At 39.6% G+C, this 13,651-nt stretch overlaps 1 protein-coding gene across 1 annotated transcript in view; it reads left to right on the top strand.

The window, feature by feature from the left end:
- TTN (titin) overlaps positions 1 to 13,651 on the top strand; it is a 312,529-nt gene that overhangs the window by 279,441 nt on the left and 19,437 nt on the right. The window contains exons 294-311 of the mRNA XM_087882058.1: positions 56 to 352; positions 454 to 1,041; positions 1,131 to 1,433; positions 2,421 to 2,717; positions 3,329 to 3,616; positions 3,710 to 4,009; positions 4,114 to 4,416; positions 4,986 to 5,291; positions 5,393 to 7,159; positions 7,252 to 7,548; positions 8,287 to 8,574; positions 8,695 to 8,994; positions 9,121 to 11,187; positions 11,285 to 11,587; positions 11,686 to 11,991; positions 12,089 to 12,379; positions 12,491 to 12,790; positions 12,883 to 13,188. Coding sequence (XP_087738184.1) covers positions 56 to 352; positions 454 to 1,041; positions 1,131 to 1,433; positions 2,421 to 2,717; positions 3,329 to 3,616; positions 3,710 to 4,009; positions 4,114 to 4,416; positions 4,986 to 5,291; positions 5,393 to 7,159; positions 7,252 to 7,548; positions 8,287 to 8,574; positions 8,695 to 8,994; positions 9,121 to 11,187; positions 11,285 to 11,587; positions 11,686 to 11,991; positions 12,089 to 12,379; positions 12,491 to 12,790; positions 12,883 to 13,188 — 8,907 coding nt within the window. The remainder of the gene's footprint in view (positions 1 to 55; positions 353 to 453; positions 1,042 to 1,130; positions 1,434 to 2,420; positions 2,718 to 3,328; positions 3,617 to 3,709; positions 4,010 to 4,113; positions 4,417 to 4,985; positions 5,292 to 5,392; positions 7,160 to 7,251; positions 7,549 to 8,286; positions 8,575 to 8,694; positions 8,995 to 9,120; positions 11,188 to 11,284; positions 11,588 to 11,685; positions 11,992 to 12,088; positions 12,380 to 12,490; positions 12,791 to 12,882; positions 13,189 to 13,651) is intronic.

Below are 13,651 nucleotides of genomic sequence, written 5' to 3'. Positions count from 1 at the left end.
TAATAAGTATGCATCCAACGTGTTTTTGTTCTCAATTTATCTTCCTATTTTTTAGAAAAACCAAGCCCACCAGAAAAACTGGGAGTATCGAGCATTACCAAAGACAGTGTATCCCTTGTATGGCTAAAACCCGAGCATGATGGTGGAAGCAGAATTGTTGGCTACCTTGTTGAAGCCCTAGAGAAAGGGCAGCAGAAATGGGTCAAGTGTGCTGTAGTCAAGACAACCCATCACATTGTCCAAGGCCTCAAAGAGAACATGGATTATTTCTTCAGAGTATTCGCTGAAAACGAAGCTGGTCTCAGTGATCCTAGAGAGCTTCTTCTTCCTGTCACAGTTAAAGAAAAAATGGGTGTGTATTCCATTAGTGAGAATAAAGTTGTCTGAATTTAACTGAACGTGGAATCATGGGCATTTTCGATATTTTTAATGTGCTATTGTTGCATTTTTCAGAATCGCCTGAAGTGGATATGAAAGGTTTCCCGAACCATACAGTTTATGTGAGAGCTGGTTCAAATCTAAAGGTCGAGATTCCAATTTCGGGAAAACCCTTGCCAAAGGTGTCTTTATCCAGAGATGGCATTCCCCTCAAGCCAACCATGAGGTTTAATACAGAAACCACTGCAGAGTGTGTAATTATTAACCTTAAGGAAAGCGTGGCTACCGATGCTGGTAAATATGACATCACAGCTGCAAACTCCAGTGGAACCACAAAATCCTTCATCAAAATTGTTGTCCTGGATAGACCAGGTCCCCCAGTCGGTCCTGTTGTGGTGAGTGACATCACTGAAAAAGGAGTCACCCTGAAGTGGGAGCCTCCACATTACGATGGCGGAAGCCAAGTCACAAACTACATTGTGCTCAAAAGAGAAACAAGCACTGCTGTGTGGTCTGAGGTGTCTGCAACAGTTGCTAGAAATATGATTAAGGTCATGAAGTTAACCACCGGAGAAGAGTATCAGTTCCGTATCAAAGCAGAAAATCGCTTCGGCATTAGCGATCATCTCGATTCAGCGTGTGTAGTTATAAAACTGCCTTATAGTAAGTACTTCCGTTTTTTGGGTTCTGGTTGCATGAATTTGTCAGATATAGGCATATACTTTGCTAACTTGCCTCTCCTGTTTATTCAGCTACCCCTGGGCCACCTTCAACACCATGGATCACTAATGTTACCCGAGAAAACATCATTGTTGGATGGCATGAGCCTGTTTCTAATGGAGGCAGTGCAGTCATTGGTTACCATCTGGAAATGAAGGACAGAAACAGTATTTTATGGAAGAAAGTGAATAAAATGATTATACGCACAACTCACTTCAACACAACTACCATTACAGCTGGACTAATTTACGAATTCAGAGTTTACGCTGAAAATGCAGCAGGCATCGGAAAACCAAGCCACCCATCTGATGCAGTTCTTGCAATTGATGCGTGCGGTATGTATTCAGTAATACAGCATCACATTCTCCACAGAGAGGATAAGGGAGAGGAGGAAAGGAAAAGGGAGAAGAGGGAAGGAGAGAGGGGAGAGGAGAAGGAGAGAGGGAAGGAGGGGGAGGGGAGGAGAAGGAAAGAGGGAAGGAGAGGGAAGTGGAGGGGAGAATGGAAGGGAAGGGAGGGAAGGAGAAGAAAGACGGAAAGAGACTTATTTATTTGTTTGTTTGTTTGTTTGTTAGTTAGTTTGATTTGTATGCCACCCTTCTCCAGAGACTCAGGGCGGCTTACAATGCATTAAGCAATAGCCTTCATACTTTTGTATATACCTGCTTAGTAGGGCTTTCGGGGCCCTCTATATTTTCCAGATTTGCAGGCTCCACAGTTCTTAAAATGAAGTTCAATAAATTTGTACTCAATCTTTAAACAGGTATCAATATTTAATATTTTATGGACTTTGAGCACTTAGTTTAGAATCCTGTTATGGGACCTTATGTATTCAGGGATTCCAGTTTCCTCCTTGGAACATGAGAGTGTTACACGCCTTCACACAACTACTAGAGGGACTGTCATTGTAAAATTGGGTGAAATATGGTATATATGAGAAAGGAAAACAGACAGGATTTTTTTTTAACTTGCTGTTTATATAATTGACACCATAATGGAAGACAATATATGTTATAATATGATGGATGTTATCCCATATCTGTTTATATGTTACTGCATATTTATTAATGTATATATGACTATAATGACGATGATCATGATGTTTGTACGTTCGCATGTTAACGTCTTGGACACGTAGAGACTACACTGCTCAACATAGAAAGCAAATGTATGATATAAAACAATAAAAAATATTAATTTAAAAAAAGGTAATACAGCATCACATTTCTAATGTTGACTTTAGTGCAAAACATTCTTGGTCAGCTAGCGTTGGGTACTTAAACAAATGTTCATTACAAATGCAATTGTTTTCCAAACTGCAGAACCACCAAGAAACCTTCGAGTCACAGATATTTCCAAGACGTTTGTCAGCCTTTCTTGGACACAACCCGCTTTTGATGGTGGTAGCAAAATCACTGGATACATTGTGGAGAAACGCGATTTTCCAAACGGAAGATGGGCAAAAGCCAGCTTTACCAATGTCATAGAGACCCTGTTTACTGTATCAGGATTGACTCAAAGCTCTCAATATGAATTCCGTGTCTTTGCTAAGAATGCCGCGGGTTCAATTAGTAACCCATCAGATGTTTTAGGACCTGTCACTTGTGTGGACACATATGGTAAGAAATGTCTTAAACCAAATATATTTTTGGTTTAAATAATAAATTTATAAATATTTTTATAATAATTATAGTTATTTATTTAGTTATATATAGTTATATAATTATTTATATTTATAATATAAATAAATTATTTATATTATTATAGAATAAATTTATTGTCCTATAATAAATTTATATTATTCTATAAAAAATTTATAAATAAATTATTTATATTATTCTATAATAAATTTATTGTCCTATAATAAATTTATATTATTCTATAATAAATTTATAATTTTTTTTATAATAATAGTTATTTATTTAGTTATATATAGCTATATAATTATTTATATTTATAATGTAAATAAATTATTATTCTATAATAAATCTATAAATACATTTTTATTTATAGGATTTGAGTTATCATCCCTGGCAGAAATATGCAGCTGAATTCAAGAGTTCTTAATATGACAGTATCATGTAGACTTATATTTGATTTTCTTTTGGGTATCAGATGGTGCAGAATTTTAGTCAAATGGCATATTTCTTCTTACTTAGCTGCTCTTCTGTGAGCCTTTTAGCATGTAAAGTGTCTTAATGGCTTTTTATTCTATTTATCTTTCATTAAGGTGCACCTGAAATAGATGTACCACCAGAATATACCGAAGTGGTCAAGTACAAAGCTGGCACTGCAGTTAAGCTCAAACTTGGGATTTCAGGAAAACCCATACCGTCAATAGAATGGTTTAGAAATGGCAAAGAAGTACAAACAAGTGCCCAAATATCTATTGAAAATACCACTGAATTCGCCTCTATACTGATCAAGGATGCAACTCGTATCAATAGTGGAAGCTATGAACTGAAATTAAAGAATGCCATGGGTTCAGCATCTGCTACCATTAAAGTACAAATACTTGGTATGCTTTGAAAAGTATTACACTTCATTGTTCTTTTAAATTCCTCTAGCCATGGTTATTCTTGTATATTAATAGATATCATTTGCTCAACAGATAAGCCAGGACCTCCAGGTGGGCCTGTTCATTTTAGAACAGTCACGGCTGAAAAGATTTCTCTTCAGTGGGAACCACCAGCTGATGATGGAGGCGCCAAAGTGACACACTACGTTGTTGAAAAACGTGAAACAAGCCGCGTGGTATGGTCTATGGTCTCAGAAAAACAAGAAGAATGCAATGTCACTACCACGAAAATCATAAAAGGAAATGAATATGTTTTCCGTATACGAGCAGTAAACAAATTTGGTGTTGGCGATCCACTGGAATCTGATAGCGTTGTAGCTAAAAACAGATTTGGTAAGATAGACATCAATGTATTCTGGAATATCTTTAATAATGTATTTGCTAATTGATTGTGTTGGTCTAATGTGATTTTTTTCTCTCTCTCAATAAAAATACAGTTACCCCTGGACAACCTGGTGTGCCAGAGATCAGCATGGTAACCAAGCAGTCAATGACTGCAACCTGGACCAGGCCTACTGTGGATGGTGGTAGTGAAATAAGTGGATATTATCTTGAAAAGCGCGATAAGAAAAGCTTAGGCTGGTTCAGAGTCGTTAAAGAAACCATTCGGGACACCAGACAGAAAGTGACAGGACTAACCGAAAACAGTGAATACCAGTTCAGAGTCTCTGCTGTGAATGCAGCCGGCCAAGGCCCCTTCTCTGAAGCATCTGACTTTTTCAAAGCGGCAGATCCTATTGGTAAGTACCTAGTAAAAGTATTAGAAATGGCATGATAGAAAACAAGAACATGGTTTTTATTTGTTTCTTTATTTAATTTATGTGCCATCCCATTTCATGCTGTAAATTGTAAACCCTGGACAGTTTATAAGTAAAATCATAAGTGCTGAAATATTAACATTAACAAGATTAGGTCTTTTGGTATTCATGGCAGAAGCACCTACAAAGCTAACCAGAGCATGCTTCTGGATTGAAAGGTTTTGCTGCTGACAACACTGTTGCTCAGGGGACGTCCAATTGCCCAAAATAATGTAATATTTGGGGAGGCTCCTTTCATGCCCTCCAATAAGATTAGAAAATTAGAAAACCAGAAGCAAGACCAGTATGATGGTGTCATCTTTCCTATTAGTCCACCAGTCACCTCCAGTATACAGCACCTCAACCAGGACCCCAAGCCAATTGGCAGGACCAGTTTTCATGCCCTTCTGGAAGGCCAAAAGGTGGAGGCAGGCCTCACTCGTGTTTTGCTGTTCTGCCTGTTAAATAGCTAATATTTTGAAGTTTCATGTTATATTTTATTTGTTTTATAGAAAAGCCTGGAGCTCCTGTTAAGCTAAAGGTTGTGGATACTACAAAGACATCTATCACACTTAGCTGGACTAAGCCAGTTTACGATGGAGGAAGTGCAATTACCAGCTATGCTATAGAAAAGAGAGAAGGTGATGAAGAAGAGTGGTCTGTAGTGAGTGCAAGAGGAGAAGTGAGAACCACAGAATATGTTATTTCTCAACTTCAGCCAGGAATCAATTACTACTTCCGTGTAGCTGCTATAAATTATGCCGGACAAGGTGAACCTATTGAAATGACAGAACCTGTACAAGCTAAAGACATCCTTGGTATGAAATTTTAATCATTTTCCTTTATTCCTTTCCATTTTTTTGTTGTATTTTTGACTTTTCCTCAGTGTTAACAATTTGATGTTGTTGTTTTTTTGCAGAAGAGCCAGAAATCGATTTGGATGTGGTTCTCAAGACCTCCATTGTAGCTAAAGCAGGTCAAGACGTGCAAATATTGATCCCATTCAAGGGAAGGCCACCTCCAACTGTCGTATGGAGAAAGGGTGACAAAAATCTTAGTGTTGACGAAAGATACACCATCCAGAACACAGAATCATCTACTCTTCTTAGCATTCCTCAAGTCACTCGCAATGATACAGGAAAATACAACCTTACGATTGAAAATGGAGTTGGAAAAGCCAAAACCTCCTTTGTGAATGTCAAAGTGCTTGACACTCCATCTGCGTGCCAGAGATTGCACCTCAAAAATGTTTCTCGTGGAACCGTGACTATGGTATGGGAACCGCCACTCATAAATGGTGGCTCTGAAGTTACAAATTATGTCATTGAAAAAAGAGATGCCACAAAGAGAGCTTGGTCTTCCGTTACAGCGAAGTGCTCTAATACATCCTTTAAGATAACTGACTTGTCAGAGAAGATCCCCTACTTCTTCCGCGTTCTTGCCGAAAATGAAAATGGATTAGGTGAACCATGTGAAACTTTGGAGCCCGTGAAAGCCGCTGAAGTACCTGGACCTGTGAGGGATTTAACCATGAAAGATTCAACCAAGACCTCTGTCACCTTACAGTGGACCAAACCTGAGTTTGATGGTGGTAGTATCATCTCCGAGTATGTTATTGAAAAAAGATTAAAGGATGAAACAGAATGGTCATATGCAGGCATAAGCAAAACATGCGAATTTGAAGTTGAAAAACTTAAGGAGCTTTCTGTTATGGATTTCAGAGTGTCAGCTAAGAATGAAAAAGGAAGAAGCGATGGTGTTACAATTGGGCCAATTACAGTGAAAGATTACATAATAACACCTGAAGCAGATCTTTCTGATATACCTGGAGGACAGGTAACCGTGAGAATAGGTTACAATGTCCATCTTGAATTGCCATATAAGGGAAAGCCTATACCTAGCATGAGCTGGCTAAAAGACAACATGCCTCTTAAGGAAAGCGAACAGGTTCGCTTCAAGAAAACGGAAAACAAAATAACATTAAGCATTAAGAATGTGAAGAAAGAAAATGGCGGCAAATACGCCTTAATTCTTGATAATGTTGTCCACAGAAAATCATTCCCCTTTACAGTTATCACACTTGGCCCGCCTTCTAAGCCCAAAGGACCAATCAAGCTAGATGAAATCAAAGCAGACAGTATGGTCCTTTCATGGAATCCTCCTGAAGATGACGGAGGAGGAGAAATTACAGGCTATAGTGTGGAGAAGCGAGAAACTTCACAAATGAACTGGAAAATGGTCTGCTCTAGTGCAGCAAGGACAACCTTCAAAGTTCCAAACCTTGTGAAAGATGTAGAATATCAGTTCAGAATTCGTGCGGAAAATAGATACGGAGTAAGCCCACCACTTAACTCAGTAGAGGTCATAGCTAAACACCAGTTTAAGCCACCGGGCTCACCAGGAAAGCCCGTTGTTTACAATATAACAGCTGATGGAATGACCATATCTTGGGATGCTCCCCTTTACGACGGAGGTGCAGAAATTACTGGGTACCACGTGGAGAAGAAGGAAAGAAATAGCATCCTGTGGCAGAAAGTAAATATTTCATCAATATCTAGTAGAGAATACAGAATTATTGGTCTAATGGAAGGCTTGGACTATCAGTTCCGTGTATATGCAGAAAACTCTGCTGGAATAAGCCCTGCTAGTGATCCAAGCAAACTCCATCTAGCAGTTTCCCCAGTTGGTAAGTGATTGAAGACAGTATCAAATGCCTATGTTCCTAGCCTGCCAGAATTGTTTTGCTGATTGCTGTGAATGCATTTTATTTTCATTCAGATCCACCTGGCACCCCTGATTATATTGATGTGACAAGAGAGACAATTACTCTCAAATGGACTGCACCCATGCGTGATGGAGGCAGCAGGATTGCGGGTTATAGTGTGGAAAAACGGCAAGGACCTGAAGACCGTTGGGTCAGATGCAATTTTATCGATGTCAGTGAATGCCAATATACAGTTACAGGACTTAGCCCAGGAGATCGATATGAATTCCGAATCCTCGCAAGAAATGCTGTTGGGACCATCAGCCCTCCTTCGCAATCTTCAGGCTATATCATGACTCGAGATGATGCTAGTAAGTCTTACTTAGTGGCAATAAGTAGTAGTAGTTATCATAAGTAGTTATACTTCTTCCATTATATGGCACTCCAATCTTTTTAAAAGTTTGTGAGCGTGTTAGATTTTCTCAGTCAGAATGAATCAGTATGAAACGTTTGGGTCTAACTCTGCAAAATAGTTGCCCCATGCTATGCATTTTTATTATAGATGGTCCTCAACTTACAACCATTCATTTAGTGACCATTCGAAGTTATAACAGCACTGAAAAAAGTGATTTATAATAGCTTTCACACTTAGGACCATTGCAGCATCCCCATGGTCACGTGATCAAAATTTGGATGCTTGGCAACTGGCATGTATTTATGACAGTTCTAGTGTCCCTGGATCATGGGATCCCGTTTTGCGACCTTCTGACAAGCAAAGTCAATGGGGAAGCCAGATTCACTTAACAACCATGTAACTAACTTAGGAACGGCAGTGATTCGCTTAACAACTGGAGGCTGTTAAGGTTGGTGGCAAGGTGGCAAGGAAGGTTGTAAAATGAGGCAAAACCTGTTTAACAACCGTCTTGCTTAACAACAGAAATTTTGGGGTCAATTGCCGTTGTAAGTCAAGAATTACCTGTAATGGGTTTCAAGCTCATAGAAAGGAATTGATTAATGCGGTTAAAACTGCTCTTATTCTGGGGAAGATATAGTGTGATATATTGTGAAGATACATTGTAAAGCTTACTTTATTTCTTTTTCTTTTCTAGTTGCACCGAATATTGAATTTGGTGCTGAGCATTTCGAAGGTCTTACAGTCAAAGCAGGGGAAAACATAAGACTTAAAGCCCTTATCACAGGCCGGCCAGTTCCTCAGGTGACCTGGATTAAAGATGGAGAAGAGATTGACAAGCGATTGGGCATTGAAATAAACACCGCTATTGGCTATAGTACCATATTTGTTAGAGATGCTTCTCGAGACCATCGTGGAGTATATAGGGTGGAAGCCAAGAATTCATCAGGCACCAAACAAGAAGACATAACCATAAGAGTCCAAGGTAATTTGGCATTCTTTCATTAAACTTATTTGCCTCAAACTGAATAACCTTTATTGAGCAATTTTCTTTATTCTCTGCTAAATGCAGCACTGCTTAAACCACTGCATGTTTGTGTTACAGATACTCCAGGGAAAATAGGAGGCCCGATACGCTTCACCAATATTACTGAAGAGAAGGCAACACTGTGGTGGGAGCCTCCAGCTAATGACGGATGTGCAGCCATTACCCATTATGTCATTGAAAAACGTGAAACCAGCAGAGTATCCTGGGCGCTAATTGAAGACCATTGTGAAGCCTGCAGTTACACAGCACTCAGATTAATAAAAGGCAATGAGTACCAGTTCCGAATCTCTGCAGCTAACAAGTTTGGGGTCGGCAGGCCTCTGGAATCTGATGCTTTTGTAGCACAAGCACATTACAGTAAGTTCATTATCAATAGGAAAATCGTGTGTGTGTGTGTGTGTGTGTGTGTGTGTGTGTGTGTGTGTGCGCGTGCTAGTTAGTCTTCTCCAAAGCCTTCTCTAATCTTCTATTTTCATTCTACAGCTGTTCCTGATGCACCCGGGACTCCAGAACCTAGCAATGTAACAGGGAACAGCATCACTCTCACGTGGGCAAGACCAAAATCAGATGGTGGAAGTGATATCGATCAATATATCTTGGAGAGAAGAGAAAAGAAGAGCATTCTCTGGGTCAAAGTATCTAGCAAGAGACCCATTTCCGAGACAAGATTCAGAGTCACAGGACTAACTCAGGGCAATGAATATGAGTTCCAGGTTATGGCAGAAAACAAGGCTGGTGTGGGGCCACCTAGTGGTGTGTCAAGGCTGATTAAATGCAGAGATCCAGTTCACCCACCAGGTCCTCCTACTGTGGTCAAAGTGATAGATACATCAAAGACGAGTGTCACCTTAGAATGGACCACACCAGTTTTTGATGGCGGCTTGGAAATTATTGGCTACATCATTGAAATGTGCAAAGCTGATTTGGGAGATTGGCGTAAGGTCAATGCTGAGACTTTGATCGCTACCAAGTATACTGTGACTGACTTAGAACCAAATGAGCATTATAAATTCCGAGTCAGTGCTGTAAATACCGCAGGCAAAGGCGAAAGCTGTGAAGTTGCTGCTTCAGTACAAACCGTGGATAGGCTTTCTTCCCCTGAACTTGATATTGATGCTAGCTTCAAGCAGACTCACATAGTCCGAGCAGGGGCAAATATCCGCCTCTTTATTGCCTTCAAGGGCAGACCTGTTCCTATTGCTACATGGTCCAAAGCAAATTCCGATCTCAACTTACGTGCTAACATTCACACAACAGATTCATTCAGTACATTAACAGTAGAGAATTGCAACAGAACAGATGCCGGAAAATATGTGTTTACTGTAGAAAACAACAGTGGTAGCAAGTCTATTGCTTTCACAGTGAAAGTGCTAGATACTCCCGGACCACCAGGTCCTATTACATTTAAGGATGTGACTAGAGGCTCCATCACTTTAATGTGGGATGCTCCAATTTTGGATGGAGGTGCACGTATCCATCATTATGTTGTGGAAAAGCGAGAAGCAAGCCGCCGTAGCTGGCAGGTTGTTAATGAAAAATGTACCCGCCAAATAGCTAAAGTCACTGATCTTGCAGAAGGAGTGCCCTATTTTTACCGTGTCGCAGCAGAAAATGAATATGGAGTAGGTGAACCATGTGAATTAACAGAGCCAGTGGTGGCCACTGAAGAACCTGCTCCACCTAAGAGATTAGATATTGTTGATACCACTAGGTCATCTGTGGTACTTGCTTGGCTTAAACCTGATCATGATGGTGGCAGCCGTATCACTAGTTATCTACTAGAGATGAAACAGAAAGGAACTGAAGTTTGGCGTGAAGCGGGTCAAACGAAGCAGCTTACTTTTACAGTAGAAGGTCTTACTGAGAACAACGAATATGAATTTAGGGTCAGAGCAAAGAACGATGCTGGCTACAGTCAGCCACGAGAAGCTTTCTCCTCTGTCATTATTAAAGAACCACAGATTGAACCAACAGCAGACCTTAGTGGAATAACTAAGCAACTTATAACTTGCAAAGCTGGAAGTTCCTTTACTATTGATATACCAATTAGTGGACGTCCTATTCCAAAAGTGACTTGGAAACTTGAGGAAATGAGACTCAAGGAAACTGATAGAGTGACTATCAAGACAACCAAAGATAGAACTACAATGATTGTTAAGGACAGCATGAGAGGTGACTCTGGCAAATATTATTTGACTCTTGAAAACACAGCTGGTGTGAAGACATTCACTGTCACAGTTATGGTTATTGGAAGACCAGGTCCAGTTACACGCCCCATAGAAATATCATCAGTGACAGCAGAATCCTGCGTCTTGTCCTGGAAGGAACCTGAAGACGATGGTGGCACTGATATTACTAACTACATTGTTGAAAAACGCGAATCTGGCACAACAGCATGGCAGCTCGTAAACTCCAGCGTCAAGCGTACACAGATCAAAGTTACTCATCTCACTAAATATATGGAATATACTTTCCGTGTCAGTTCTGAAAACCGATTTGGTGTCAGCAAGCCCGTTGAATCGGTTCCAGTTGTGGCTGAGCATCCATTTGGTAAGGAATCATTATCGTAACGAATGTGCATACATTTGTTCCAATTTTGCTTGAAAAAGAATCCAAATATTAAACATTTCTCTCTTTCTGTTATTAGTCCCCCCAAGTCCTCCCACAAGACCCGAGGTCTATTTTGTTTCGGCCAATGCCATGTCCATCAGATGGGAGGAGCCATACCATGATGGTGGCAGCAAAGTTGTGGGATACTGGATTGAAAAGAAAGAACGCAACACAATCCTTTGGGTAAAAGAAAATAAAGCTCCATGCTTTGAATGTGACTACAAAATCACTGGACTTGTGGAAGGTCTAGAGTACCAGTTCAGAACATACGCATTAAATGCTGCTGGAGTGAGCAAAGCCAGTGAAGCTTCTAGGCCAGTAGTGGCCCAAAATCCAGTTGGTAAGTATAACACAGAAAAAGTATAATTCCTATTTTTATTTAAGAGAATCTTTTTTTAAAAAAATAAATTACATGTCAACTATAATGTTCTATTTCAGATCCACCAGGTAGACCAGAAGTGACAGATGTCACCCGGTCTTCAGTTTCATTGAGCTGGACTGCTCCACTTTATGACGGCGGAAGCAAAATTGTTGGCTATATTGTAGAACGCAAGCCCTACCACGTGACTGGAGATGGACGCTGGTTGAAATGCAATTACACCATTGTTTCCGAAAACTTCTTTACTGTAACAGCTCTCGGTGAAGGAGAAGAATATGAATTCCGTGTATTAGCAAAGAATTCTGCTGGTGTGATTAGCAAAGGTTCCGAAACAACAGGCCCTGTCACCTGCAAAGATGAATATTGTAAGTCTTTTTCTCCACAGATATTTAAATGATGTTAAACATGTCATCTTTAAAATAAATTTATGTTGAGAGTTTATTCATCTTGTTTTTTTTATAGCACCACCCAAAGCTGAGCTAGATGCCAAATTACAAGTAGATGTTGTAACTGTTAGGGCTGGATCTGATCTTGTTCTTGAGGCATCGATTGGTGGAAAGCCAGAACCCAAAGTGTTTTGGTCTAAAGGCGAGAGGGAGTTGGATTTGTGTGAGAAGATCTCTTTGCAATATACCAGCAAGCATGCCGTCGCAATCATCAAGTTCTGTGACAGAAGTGATACTGGAAAATACACATTAACTGTTAAAAATGCTAGCGGAACAAAACAAGTCTCTGTTTTGGTCAAAGTACTTGGTGAGTATTTCACGATTCATAATTTCTGAGAGAACAGACTTACTTTTCAAGCCAATGTTATATCAATGCACCAATTCCTTTTGGGGTTTGTTTGGTTTTTTTGGTCTACAGATTCTCCTGGTCCATGTGCTGGCAAGATCACCATTAGCAGAGTGACAGAGGAGAAATGTACCTTGGCTTGGAATGCCCCTCAAGAAGATGGAGGGGCAGAAATTACTCACTACATTGTTGAGAGACGTGAGACTAGCAGGCTGAACTGGGTTATTGTTAATGCGGAGTGTGCAACACACTCGTGCGTAGCGATGAGACTTATCAAGAATAATGAATACATATTCCGTGTAAGAGCTGTCAATAAGTATGGACCTGGAGTTCCACTTGAATCAGAAACAATGATTGCTAGAAATTTATTTAGTAAGTGCCTCCTTAATTCAGTAAAAAAATTTCTGCTGGATATATGTGTAAGAGATAGCTAATTTTTTTTTCTTTAAAAAAAATTATTTCAGCTATTCCATCACCTCCTGGGATGCCAGAATCAGTGAGTGCCGGCAAAGAGCACATCATTATTCAGTGGTTGAAACCAGAATCTGATGGCGGTAGTGAAATAAGCACCTATCTGGTCGATAAACGAGAAAAGAGAAGTCTACGATGGACACGAGTAAACAGAGACTACACCATTTATGACACCAGGTTGAAAGTCACTGGTCTCATGGAAGGCAGCGAATATCAGTTCCGTATTACCGCAGTAAATGCTGCTGGAAACAGTGAGCCTAGTGAAGCTTCTCAATATATTTTGTGCAAAGAACCATCATGTAAGTTTCCAAAACTAACGGTATCTTTATAGTTAATTCCAAATCGAGTGATATAAATGATTTCTTAGTCATGGTTATGAAATAGTCAATAGGTTTTTTTTTTTAATAATTTGGAATCTCAGATGAATTATTTGTTTGTTTGTTTGTTTGTTTGTTTATTATTTATGACCTTTATCTGATACCTTGTGACCAAGTCACTTATGCTTTTGCATTTAATTCAGTGAAATCTTATAAAACTCATTTCTCTTTTAATTGACATAGACGGACATCCAGATTGATTAGATTGAAATAATTATCAATAGTTAATGTTCTGTCAGAAATAGTGCTCCACTTAAATCAGAAAACTGTATTTATTTTAACAAAAACAAAAATTAAAACCAAAAGATTTGACTTTAACCATTAAAGATCACAAGTACAGCTGGTTCACTACAATTGAGACAGGTAAATCCTTTTAGGGACGGAG

This window comes from Pantherophis guttatus, chromosome 1, assembly GCF_059756535.1.
Source record: "Pantherophis guttatus breed Tessera chromosome 1, ASM5975653v1, whole genome shotgun sequence".
In the NCBI taxonomy this organism is placed as follows: Eukaryota; Metazoa; Chordata; class Lepidosauria; order Squamata; family Colubridae; genus Pantherophis; species Pantherophis guttatus.
Note: the sequence above shows the minus strand (reverse complement) of the source record. Positions and strands in the feature narration are given on the sequence as shown.